The 13,534-nt window shown below is 46.4% G+C and overlaps 1 protein-coding gene across 1 annotated transcript in view; it reads left to right on the top strand.

Moving 5' to 3' along the window:
- Positions 1-13,534, top strand: part of LOC135918612 (uncharacterized) — a 400,339-nt gene that overhangs the window by 344,182 nt on the left and 42,623 nt on the right. Inside the window, exon 8 of the mRNA XM_070521094.1 lies at positions 2,939-3,059. Coding sequence (XP_070377195.1) covers positions 2,939-3,059 — 121 coding nt within the window. The remainder of the gene's footprint in view (positions 1-2,938; positions 3,060-13,534) is intronic.

The raw sequence follows: 13,534 nt of genomic DNA, 5'->3' as shown, positions 1-13,534 counted from the left end.
TTAGATTTTAAATGTGTCTTCCTTATCTAGACTGCTGACCGCTTAATGTTTTAATCCGTTTGAAATAACAGCGCTTCTAGAAGATGAACGATACCTACGGGTCTCGCTATTGCATATTCAGTTAGGATATGGTAAGTTGTCTCCATTTATTTTCCGCAGCAGACTCATGCCTCATGCTGTTGCGAACATTTGCTCCCGTAGGTTTTTATCCTCATGCAGCAAACTGCGGCCTCAGCTTGCAACGCACTGCCTTTTGTACTGTCGCACTAATTCTTCCTCGTGATTTCTGTTTTGTATTTCGAAATCTCCATGGTCTTCTCTTTTTTTTAAACATGAATTGAGCTTAATTTACCGTCTCTGCTTCTCTGACCTTCTTTTTCTTTTTTGATGACTTCATGTTGCCTATTTCCACTTTCGGTTACCTTGTATATGGTCGCCAATTTCACGACTTCTGCCCGAATTGGCGGTCCAGTTCTGGGGCCGCATATAGTTCGGCACTTTAGCTGCCCATTTATTTTCACTCAAATTCCCGAGCTCTTCTTTTTTTTTTTTAAACTATTAGTGGTCTGCATTTCTCTTACTTCAAAATAAGCTCAATTTCTGTCTCCCTGCGCGGCCTGATTGGGGATTTAACAACGGGCCCCCACTGCCAATCAGCCCGTCGACCTTTCAATAACTTTCTACCGAGCCGGAATCTCAAGTTTTTGGCACAGAATCGCATTTACGAACGTTAGCACAGGCGCAACTACTGTTTTCTCGATTCCTTGCGCCACCTATTTATTGTTATCCCAAATTGCTTTATATGCTTCATAATTTCTGCATTTTGCTTCTCGTCATCCACAGGTTACCTCAGCTGACGTTTAGGAAGTATTTTCTTAGTTATCTGTTTATGTATACAGTCAAGTGCTTATACTGCATGTCTAGGATATCAGCTGCTGTTGAAGTGACACCACGTAATTACTCGCCTCCTAATTAAAGATAATGTTTTCTGATTTTCCTGCGTTAACTCTGAGGTCTAGATCTGTCGCTGCACTGTCACTTATATTCGAACGTCTCTGTAAGTCCCTCGCACTGACCGCTAGTAGCCCTAGGTCACCCTAATACATCATCTGAGGAGCCATCTGTTGCAACCGGAACTTTGATCTGGACGAGTTGCTTCATAGCCGAACGGCTGGAAAAGCAGCGCTGAAAGAATTCACCGACGATTACGATAACCCCTAGTGCGCCATTTCAGCGCAGCTCCATACGTGGTTTCATTTCCTGTGTAAATATTTGGTGTTAAGATCGTATAGGTGCACGGTGTATATTAGGAAGAGAACGCTGTGGGTAGCGCAGCGCAGCGTGGCGCAACTGCCTCATTAACTGGGACATCGCGATAGGCAGCGCGTGAGTTACGCATGGGTGTCGCGTGGGCACGATTCACGGCTGCTACCGGAGACAGCTACGTTCAAGCAGCGCTTTGTTTCCATACAGGCGACGTGCGCTACTATGGCGCCATGTCGTAGCCATCGTTGACGCACGGCCCGTTTAGCGTCGCACGACATCGAGCCTTACCCGTAGCCGCTCGCCACCGCCCCTTGCAGCAGCAGTAATGCCCACCACACACGCTGGTACCGCGAAGTAACCTCCGTAGGCATGGAGGGAGGAAAATCCTAGGAGGGAGCGTCACGTGACAATTTTGAAGCCTAGTCATAAAAAAATTGCCAGTAACGGGATGATGTGAAATAGGCCCTCACCTGATAGGCAAGCGGTAGCTTCAGTTGTCTCGATTTGGCTGCGTCTGATGCGCAGTTTTTGGAATATGCGCACATAGTCGGCGTCGCAAAGGCGCGCCGAGGTTTAGTGAAGGAATTCAAGTGGCGGACGTAGCAGTCGAGTCTGTGTTGCGTCAGTCAGGTAAAGCACCGAACCACCACGCGCCTCACCGCTTAAGCAAGCAGCAGACAGGCGGCAATGCAGTATAGTGAACGGAGGCGTCAGCACTATGCCCATGAACTCGCAACGAACACCTAAAGGAGGACTGCTCGCGTTTCGGGGCGGCTTCAGGGACACAAGAAGACCTTCGCCCTGGCGCATGGTGCATGCATATGGCGCGTCTGGCATGCCGCTTGCGTGTTGCTAGGTGACGAGATAAAAATAAGTCGCACAGTATAAGTTCATTTTTATGTGAAACGTTTTAGTTTTAGCGGGCAAGAATTAAAAAAAAGGAAACATTCTCGAAGCTCGTTTCACAGTCTTTATTTTTCCCATACTCGCGCCAGCTAACGAATGGGATTAACACTAGGCGTGACGTTTTGCCCGAGTGTCCCCTCTTGTTCAATTTCTTTCTCTATTGCCGCATCTTGAAAGTGATCTGAGACGTGGCCAAAGTGCGCCCGCACGGGCCTCATCTTAAAACGATCAGAGATGTACGCAAAGTGCACGTAGTGCCGGTAATTTCGTTTGCCCTTTGCTTTCGACGTTTCGTTTGCGTTGAAGCAAGATATGTACGAATGTCGGATCATTGCTGCTGCTACGCTTCCCCACTTCAGCATCTTCACAGCGAATATCCACGCTCATAAAGGGAGATGTATTTATGTTTGCCTGTGCCCGCGTGATACTGTGGTTGGTAGTTTAGTTAAATTATGTTGGTGGGTTAGTTGGCTTGAATGCATGATGATTGTGTAAGCGCGAATGAACGAGTACGTAGAAAGAAACAGGCACACAGAGACAGCGCTGTCTCTGTGAGGCTTTTTTTATTTCTACGCACTCGTTTAGTCGCGCTTACACATCATATCAATGTTAATTCAGTTAGTAAGCGAATGTCTACAAATTTACACGGTCGATAAAACTACTATCCTTACATCACCTAGCTATCTGCTAGTTCGCCATCGCAAGTGGTGCTTCGCTTTTCAGGTGAAACCGCAACTCTTTGTTTTCGCGCACTTCATCGATGCAGGGTCACCCTGGTCATTTTCGTGACGCACAACTCCTTCTCGATGGGGAATATTTCGTGCACAACCGTGCCCGTGAGCTCTTGGTCGGCCAATGCCCTGCAGAAACCGGCTGGACCAGCTCTTGTATGTAATGCTTCTTGCTGTCTTCTATTATTGGTTTTTCTAGTCTCTTCTATTTCCAAGATGTTTTGCACATTGCCACACAATAGGTTACTTATTTTGCCCAACTCTATTTGTCATTATTGCTGTGAGAACGTAGCGCGGTTGCTATTTTCACTCTGGCTTTCCATTTACAGGGAAAGGGTGTTGAAGAAAATTTGACGCGAGCGTTGCTTTTTCAATGTAGCCCGTCTTCTTGCAGTGGCAAGAACGTGGCATTAGAATGTAAACCACGGAATAGGACATTTCGCTCCCATTTGGCATGTTACAGCGATATTTTCGCTGTATCAATATATATATATGTATATATATATGTCATTCTATCATAAGGCGCGTGTCGAAAAGGTATTGCTGATAAGTCTCTTGGCAGCCTATTTCCGTTAGATATATTGTTCTTCAGAGCCTCGCATATCAGTTTTGCGGAAATGCGCGAGTTGCGAAATGTTCATGGAAGCAGTAATTAGACACTTAATCGAGAGTAGGTGGCAAGTTTAAGAAAGCAGGACAAATAAGTTCCACAGAAGGGCCTATGTGGATATGGACTTCAGTCCCACTTATGAATAATGGGAACAAGTATTGTTTCTCGAAAGGAACAAAACGTCCTGTTCTGAGAACCATGCCAGTGAGAAACAGATTTCCAAGTGCGAAAGTGTTCGTAATGCATGATCAAAAATGTACAGCGCATGTGTGAATAGAAAAGACAAACGAGGCAGGAAAAGCGCAGACTTCCAACAAAGTTTATTGCTAGAAGAAGCAAACTTATACAAATGCCAAGAGGCATATTCTTCCGCAGAAACATCAAAGCTACCGAAAGAAAAATTAAAAATTAAATTATGGGGTTTTACGTGCGAAAACCATTTTCTCATATGAGGCACGCCGTAGTGGAGGACTCCGGAAATATTGACCACCTGGGGTTCCTTACCGTGCACCTAAATCTAAGTACACGGGTGTTTTCGCATTTCGCCCCCATCGAAATGCGGCCGCCATGGCCAGGATTGATTCCCGCGAAAGGCTACCGAAAGAGACAAGGGCTACACTATCCCGTGATAAGCCATTGTAAACGAAGCAAGACATGAAACCACATTGAAAAAAGTGAGTTTAGAAGTTGCCGCCCGGAAAGTCAGGCCGCCGTGCACAAATAGATAATCAAAGCGCATTATCAGGGAATTCTTTCGAGGCTGAACTGACCCAAGACTCCACTAACATGATTATAGTAACATTTGTACATTTCAATCAAAACTCAAATGATTGATCTATGCTTCATTTGGCTTTATTATTTGTTGGTGTAATTTAGTTGTGATAAAAAAAATCGGACTCCTCGGTTTCCCCTCGAGTGGTTCACTGGACTCCGGCAGGCTTGATACCTACAGGTAGCATACGAGGTGATATTTAATCGTGAGGTGCTTCCTCATATAGCTCAATTTTTACGTGAGTCCATCGCTAACAAGGGTTCTTACATCCGCCACCATGGATTTAAGTGGCGCTGGCTTACACTAAATGGGTTGAATACTGTACACATGCATGAATGCGCAAGGGTGTGGCTGTGGGAACAGTCACCATGACAGCAGAATTAGGCAGCGTATACGTTATGGAGTGGTTGTGATTCCACCTCCGGCAAGTTGTTTCTCAACTACTTTTATTTTGCCTATCGTTTCCACGCTTCCCTTACGGGCTCAGCTCTACAACTGAAGTTTGCCTCGCTGTGTTGGAAGTGGTTATGGCACTATGGCGCAAAATGACCACTGCGGAAGGAGATTGGCTGAAGATCAAAACGGTCTAGGACATCCGGTTTGAGGGGACACGTCAAACTACAGCCACCGTGACCTTGATGGCTAGTTCGTTAGAATAAATTAGAGCTGTTCAGTGAACTTACATGAGCCCAATCAACTCCATAAATGCGTGAGCAGATAACGTGCAGCTGATGGAACAACTGATAAAAGCTAGAGAAACCCTCTGTTAATAACCCCTAATGACAGAAGAAAGGTAACACGGCACGGCAAGAAGTGATAACTGAAAAGGAAGCCTGGCAGAAAAACACGAGTGGTTACATATTGAACACATATATCCATAAGGAGGTGTAGTGTACGTGATCCCCACAGGGGCGTCTGCGTCAGCAGGCGTTTCGTGTGTTGCGACACTACGTACCCGAGCACATGAGGGTTGGACCCTCCTGCGTCTAACCGTGCGCGGCTTAGCCGTGTCCGGGGAAAAGGGGATCCTGGGGGTTAGCCAATGCCGGGTGCTTGCACCTTTATGGCCCCTCGGCTGCGGCAACACACCCCTTTGGCCTCGGCTTCACGTAAACGGCACCCCCGGACTGACCCACCCGGGGCAAAGCGGCTATTGCCTTTTCCTGTATCTCTCTCCCTCCAACCTTCGTCTTTTTCTCACTTTCCATCTTTCCTGTCTCCTTCTCATTTCTTTATTACTTCCGATTTTCCTGGCAGCAAGGGTTAACCTTGCGTGAGTAGCCAACCTGGGTTATGTCATGTTTAGTTATAGAGGTAGCGTACAGGTGACGTTTGTAGGCCCTGTTTTACAGGCCCTGCAGTGTCCCCCTGTTGGGCTCTATGGTGGTTGGCTGGCGCTACTGCCGAAAAATACACACACACTTATGGCTAGTCCTTTACTTCCACTATCTGATCGCTCCCTGAAAAGGGGGCGCACCGAAGAAATTTTTCAATTTTTCGGACGCCAAAAAAGAAACTTTCCCGCGATTTCATGTCATCCATTCTGAAAAACAAGAAAAAGAAGCACGAAGAATCTCACCTTTTGTTGTTTCGAAAACCCTAACTCATGCATTTGGACCAGGTTAATAAGCATCAAAAATGGCTAGTGGTGATCTCCTTTTGGAGCTCCGCGACAAAAAGCAACACGAGAAACTGCCTAATCTTGTATCATTTGGAGATGTGCCAGTGACAGTGTCCCCGCACCGCACGATGAACACCACGCGTGGTGTAGTTTCGGATGATGACCTGATGGAGCTTACGGACGTTGAAATATTAGAACGGACATTGAACTATTGGAAGGCCGGAGCGGTAAAAACATAACCAATGTTAAGGGAATTCTGCTAAGGCGCGATGGAAAAGATATTAAAACAAAACATCTAATTCTTACGTTTGGCGCAAGTGTGCTCCCTGAGAGTATTGAGACAGGATATGTGAAGCTCCGGGTCAGACCATATGTCCCATACCCTCTGAGATGTTTTAAATGCCAGCGATTTGGCCACAGCTCATCGAACTGTAGCGGCCGCCAAACTTGTGCAAAATGCAATGCTCATGAGCACTCCTCTGAATCGTGTGAAAACACTCTCCACTGTGTGAACTGTGATGGGGAGCATGCCGCGTACTCGCAGTCGTGCCCATCTTGGAAATAGAAAAAGAGATTGTAACGATCAAAGTAAACGAAAATATAAGTTTCAAGGAGGCACGCAGGCGGGTATGCTTCCTGTCAAAGAACACCTTTGCTGATGTGGCGCGTCAGGGGGCAGCAACAGAACGGTCAAAGGCGGCTGTGTGACCCACACCCAGTGAGGTGGCAGTGACGCCATCCGTCCCCCCCCCTCCCTCCAGGCGGCTGCAGCTAGCGCTGCTACGCCAACCCAGGAGACGGGGCCATAGACCCCGAAGGTGGGCGCAGCCGAGGTTGCCCCAACCTGCCTGGCCCCTTCCAGCGCTGGCAACAGCCGGTGCAGTCAAATCCCTCAGGGAGCCCCATCGACCTCCGTACTTGTGGGCGCAGGGGTCTTGTCCTCCAAGGCGGGACTCCCTCTCGTAACTTTTTGCTTGCAAGAGCACGTGTCCGGCGCCTCACAAGAGGCAATGGACCCTACACATATCCCCACGGCGCGTCAAGCGCCTAAGCAGCGGCGAGGTTCCCTCGAACGCTTCAGAAAGGGCAACACTTCGATTACAGGGCCTCGAAAGAGCTCTGTAATCTAAGGCATCACTTCCGTTTCCGTACACACAGCACCTATTTACTTCCGATATGGATACACAAATTATTCAATGGAACATCAGAGCTCTCCTTAGAAACCATGATGCTGTGCAAGAACTGATCCACAAACACAATCCAAAAGTGCTGTGTTTGCAGGAAACACACTTAAAACCAAATTACACGAACTTTTTTCGACAGTATGTTACTTTTCTCAAAGATCGCGATGATGCAATCGAATCATCGGGCGGTGTTGCAATTGTAATTCAAAAAAGCATAGCGCGTCAACGTTTACAGCTACGAACGACTCTTGAAACAGTGGCGGTTCGAGTTGTTCTGCTAAACAAACTTATCACTATTTGCTCACTTTATATACCTCCACATTAAAAACTAAGCAAACATGAATTTCAGTCCTTTATAGATGGATTGCCAGAACCCTATGGTGAACTTGGCGATTTCAATGCACACAACTACCTGTGGGACGATTCTCGTACAGATGCGCGAAGACGTCTTGTTAAACAGTTCCTTTTTCCTTCTGGTGCGGGCCTGTAGAATAAGGAGGAACCCACATATTACTCTCTTGCAAACAGAACTTGTCCTTCAATAGATCTTAGCATAGTTTCCCCGACTACACTGCCTGAACTCGAATGGAAAGTTACCAACAATCCTTACGGAAGTGACCACTTTCCCATACTGCTGAGAACACCTAAAGAAAACGAATATGCACCAGAGGCTCCTAGGTGGAAGATTGATACAGCTGATTGGGAGAAATTCCGAACTCTCACTAGTATATCATGGGATGACATGTCCTCGTTCGGAATTGATGCTGCTGTGGAGTATTTTACAGCCTTCATAATAGATGCCGCACCTAAATGCATATCAGAAGTAAATGGTTTCGCATGTAAACGACATGTCCCGTGGTGGAACGACGATTGTAGGATCGCTCGTACGAAACAAAACAAAGCGTGGGGGTTGCTACGCGCTTCCCCCACTGCGGAGAATCTCATCAAATTTAAGATAGTAAAATCCCAAGGCAGGCGAACCCGCCGACAGGCCAGAAGAGAGAGTTGGCAGAAGTTTTTATCGGGTATCAACTCGTATACAGATGAGGCCAAACTCTGGAACAGGTGAATAGGAAAAGAGGGCGACAAACATACTCCCTCCCTTTGGTAAACACACAAGGCGATATCCTGCAAGACCAGGCAGATTCACTTAGGGAGTACTTTGAGCGTATGTCGAGCTCAATTCATTATTCCCAATCCTTTCTGAAATATAAACAAATAGAAGAATGTAAGCCAATCATACAAAAATCCGCACAGAATGAACCCTATAACTGGCCTTTCAGTATTGCCGAGTTGAGCGCTGCCTTGAACACATGCAAAAGCACTGCACCGGAACCTGACAGAGTCATCTATGACATGATCAGAAACTTACATACTGACACACATGTTACACTGCTCAAACTTTTCAACACTATTTGTGCTGCGGGATACCTCCCATCTACATGGAAAGAAGCGATTGTGGTTCCGGTTTTCAAGCAGGGAAAAGACCCTTCCTTGGCAGAAAGTTATCATCCGACAGCTCTTACAAATTGTCTGTGTAAGCTTTTTGAAAAAATGATTAATCACTGACTCGTAAATTTCCTTGAACTCAACAATATGCTCGATCCCTATCAGAGTGGCTTCAGACAAGGGCGGTCGACAACCGATCATCTTGTGCGTATTGAAGGATATATCCGCGATGCATTATTTGTACACAAACAGTATTTTCTCTTGATATTCATCGATATCGAAGAAGGCATATGACAGAACGTGGCGCTACGGGATCTTGCGAGACTTGTCGGGAATGGGGCTCCGTGGAAATATGTTGAAAATAATTGAAAGCTATTTGTCCAATCGTACTTTCTGTGTAAAAGTCGGTAATGTACTGTCACGTCCTTTTACGCAGGAAACTGGTGTACCCCAGCGAGGCGTGCTCAGCTGCACTCTCTTTATCGTTAAGATGACGACACTACGTGCTTTACTACCACCACTCATTTTTTCCGTATACGTAGACGATGTACAAATAGGCTTCAAATCCTGCAACCTGAAAATATGCGAAAGACAGGTACAGCAGCGCTTAAACAAGGTGTCGAAATGGGCAGACCAAAATAGATTTAAAGTGAACACGCACAAAAGTTCTTGTGTTCTCTTCACAAGAAAGAGAGGACTGCTACCTGACCCCTGTGTAGAACTGGGTGGATAATAAATTCCCTTCAACAAAAAAATTTCTAGGTGTTATTCTTGACTCCAGGCTCACTTTAATTTCATGCATAAAATGTCTTAAAGAATAATGTCTAAAAACCATGAACTTACTTAAAGCTCTATCCCACACTACATGGGGTAGCGACAGGAGGTGCCTGTTGAATCTTTACAGGAGCCTAGTTCGATCACGACTTGACTATGGGGTTTGTGGTTTATCACTCTGCCGCACCGAGTGTGCTAAAGATGCTAGACTCCGTTCATCATCTGGGTATCCGCCTGGCCACAAACGCACTTAGAACAAGCCCCGTCGAAATTCTATATGCAGAGTCAGACGAGTGGTCACTACATTTTCAGAGAACGTACATCAGTTTACCTATTTTCTCAATGTGCGCTCCCATAAAGAACACCCGTGTTTCAAAACTGTTAACGACTTGACGTGTGAAACACTTTTTCATAATAAACCCTCTATGAGACTTCCTTTCTCACTGCGTGCCAGAGAACTTAGCACGGAAATGGATGTCCCTGTTCTTGAACATCGCCTAATGCCTCCAGCTAAGCTATTACCGCCCTGGGAGTGGCAGGTGATAGACTGTGACGTATCCTTTGTAGAGGTCACAAAGCACGCACCTGACCTCGAAATCGCTATGCATTTCCGTGAAATTCAATCGAAGTACAGCTGCTCCAAATTCTACACAGACGCGTCAAAATCACATGCTGGTGTATCTTATGCTGCTGTTGGTCCCTCTCTTTCTAAATCAGACTAATTTAACCCGCAAACAAGTATCTTCACTGCAGAAGCCTATGCAGTACTGTCTGCAGTAGAACATATACAGAAATTGAAACTTGACAGAGCAATTGTATACACAGACTCGCTAAGTCTCGTAAAAGCGTTAATTTCATTACAAAAGCTTAAAAATCCTGTTTCATTGAACTTTACTCCCTCCTTTGCAGTATTTATTTATCACATATACATGTAGTAATATGCTGGGTACCTGGCCATAGAGGTATCGAGGGTAATGTACTGGCTGATAAAATGGCCACACCACTTACATCACTAAACACTTTTCCTACAGCTGCTGTCCCTGTCACAAATCTGAAGCCTTTCTTGCGTAAGAAACTGCGACAACACTGGCAACGCATGTGAAACGCAGAAATAAACAATAAACTGCACGTTGTAAAGCCACAGTTAGGTATTTCGCCCTCCCCCAAAAAATCACGGCGAACAGATGTCCTATTCTGCCGCCTCAGAAAAGGGCACACATTTGGTACTCACAATTTTCTGCTTACTGGAAATGAACCGCCAACCTGTGGTCGATGTGGTGAGAGGCTGACCGTCCTCTTGGAGTGTTACAAAGCTGAATCTGAAAGAAAGAAACATTTTCCTCTTGCATATCGTGTACCTCTTCACCTAGTTATGTTTCTTGGTAGCGAACCATTTTGTAACACCAAAGTAGTCCTCAATTTCTTAAATGAGGTTGTCCTACATGTTATGAGCCCAATAAATTGGTAGCGTATCCCCTTTCCAGAGGATGCCGCTGTGATAGTTGTTTTATATAGCACATGCCTCCAGGACCTTGTGTCTCAAGGGCTCTAACGAGGCCATGGTGATCTAGTGAATTTTAGAATCTTATGCATTTTTATGTCGTCTCATTATTTTGAAGTGCACCTTAATGCTCATAGTACACGTCAATTTTAATCGCCATAATTTTATTACACGCACATTTTACGCACTTTACAGTGACTATATTTTAGGCCCCTCTACAGCCACGTCACATAAGCTTCATAGAACCCATCACTCCACTGCGAAATCACTAACACTTGCATGGCGCTCTTTGACCATACCTGGCCCTTGCGCCAATAAAAACCACACATTCATTCATAGTGTAGGTGATGTTAAAACAATTCATATAAGAGATATGTGGGCTTCATCTGAAGGGCTCGTAACAGGGCACAAGCAGAGAAGCATGTGTAGTTGGGCTCACAATAAAGGTCGCGTGTGATATCATTGGTGAAAGGCTGGGAAATCGGTGGGAAAAAATTATTTATTTTTGTGCGCTGCTTATGGACTGCAGTACCTGCAGTAAAAAAATGATTCGCCACAGTGTTTGCGTGAAAGAGCGTTTATATTGTGCAATAAATATACGGACACGTGTAAATTTGTATACTTTTTCTCGAGACTGCATTTCACCCACTAACAACCAATTGTTATCGACAAGGCAACACGCGTCTACGTGGTTTGTAACGTAGTCGAATCCTATGGTTGATTCTATCTGCGACGCTAATAGTGTTGTACTTTCTGGAAGATAGGAGAGCATCGGCAATCGCACCGGAACATTCAACGAGCCACGTACGAAATTTGATGCGCTTGAGTCACACTTAGGCGATTGAGCGATGATCGGTGCTCGTCGCTCTCATTGTTGTGAGTGTTTCCTTTTGGGCTCGGCACACCAAAGTTTCGCAAAATAAATACTTATTTCCGCGACTTCCGTCGTGCTACTCAAGTGCACCGTCATTACAGCTTGAGCTGATATTGCGTTCATATAACGGATGCCTCGGCAAAGCCCAAACCTTGAAGGCAACAGAAATGGCATCCGACACCATCGAGGTAGCCGCAGGCTACAAAACTTGCCCCCGTAGCACGAAATCCTAGGTGAGACAACCAGGAAGATCATGGAGAAGTCATCTATGAAGATGAAAAAATAAGCTTCGCCTGCAGCCAACGTTCTGAAAACCCCCGCGGAGCTACGTACCTTCCTTCTGAACACCGTTTGAAAACCCTGAAACCTGGCTGGAGAGATACGAGGGGACCCCGACGTTCAACAACTGGAAAAGCGAGGACAAGTTGCATTATGTCTACTTTGCATTACGCTGCTGCGGCCTGGTTCTAGAACAGAGGCCACCCAAGAGACTTGGGAACAATTTCATGAGAACTTGTTGAAGACCTTCACGGCTATCATACGCTAGTAAAGTGCCGAAACTCTTTTGGAAACCTGTCTACAGCTGCTAAACGAGAACATCGTGATATTTAGTGAGTAGATGATTTACCTGTTCCGCCACGCAAACTCCGACATCTCTGCATAAAAGGAAGCTCGGTTTCTGCTGCAGGGGTGTGGAAGAACAACTGTTGTGAGGATTCGCAAGAGACTCGCTCAACACCATCGCTGATTCGTTTCGATGGCCACAACATTGAGACTACGCTTGAAATGCACGCCAGGCAATAGAACCACTGTGCGCTGGCAACAAAGTGCACTGAAGCTTGAGTGCTAGGGACCTACTACCAGTGCGAGACAATAATAGTGGTCGTACGGAATGAGCGGCAGAAGTTGTGCCCTAGGTCGCAACCTGAAGAGGCTTTGATCAATGACATGGCATAGTCAAGGAACAACTTAAGCGGTCACTGAAGCTACAGGAATTTCCGCATTGCCGCAACTCCCACCTGACGTGATGTTCTACGCTGCCATTGGACACCCTCAAGTTCGAGTTCTACTTCTGCGCCCGCGCCAAGGGCCAGTAACACCACTATTCCGCCGCCAGCTTCTGGCACTGCCGCAAAACCGTCTGTCTGTTAGCCCACGCAACGCCCCAAGAAAGACGGACGTTTGGCACGCACTAAACCACCACCCGCTCTGCTGCCACTGCGGAAAACCGGGACATGTCTAGGGCTGCTGGCTATACCGCGAAACAGCACAACGAAAGTTCGCTTTCAACGCCCCGCGTCCACAGATTGGCGAATGACCTCCTGAGATCGGTGATTACGTCACTGCCACTCTCTGGAGACCTCGACCATCTGACAGTTCACTGCCGCCAGGCCGCTACCACTCGTGGCAGTGCTGACCGTACACTGGCCCAAACCATGGTCGGTCCTTTAGTCCTTATCCGGAAAACTAAAAACAGCAATCAATAGAGGCGTGGTTGCTGTTCGTCGAAAGTCTGAGTATCTTCCACCGAAGGCGACAACGCTGCAAGTATTATCCCGATAGTGCAGCAACCGCACGCTACCGTCCAGACGAAACGTGCAAGCACAAAAAAACATCACCGAGACAAGACCTGACGACGAGACGTAACAGCCATGATACAACGCCACGACTTAAATGCAATGCATCACAAAGTACCTTCGAACGCGACGTGTTTCTGGACGGTTGCGTAGTCCGCGCTATAGCCGTCAGAGAAGCCGTATATTCTGTCATCAGTGGATCCTCCACCGCCCAGTTCACGAAAGTTAAAAATTCATGGGAAGGCGCGAAATCAGGGCGGTTGTAGACA

The sequence above is a fragment of the Dermacentor albipictus genome, chromosome 6 (assembly GCF_038994185.2).
Source record: "Dermacentor albipictus isolate Rhodes 1998 colony chromosome 6, USDA_Dalb.pri_finalv2, whole genome shotgun sequence".
Taxonomy (NCBI): Eukaryota; Metazoa; Arthropoda; class Arachnida; order Ixodida; family Ixodidae; genus Dermacentor; species Dermacentor albipictus.
The sequence above is the reverse complement of the archived record's forward strand: the minus strand, read 5'-3'. Positions and strand labels throughout refer to the sequence as shown.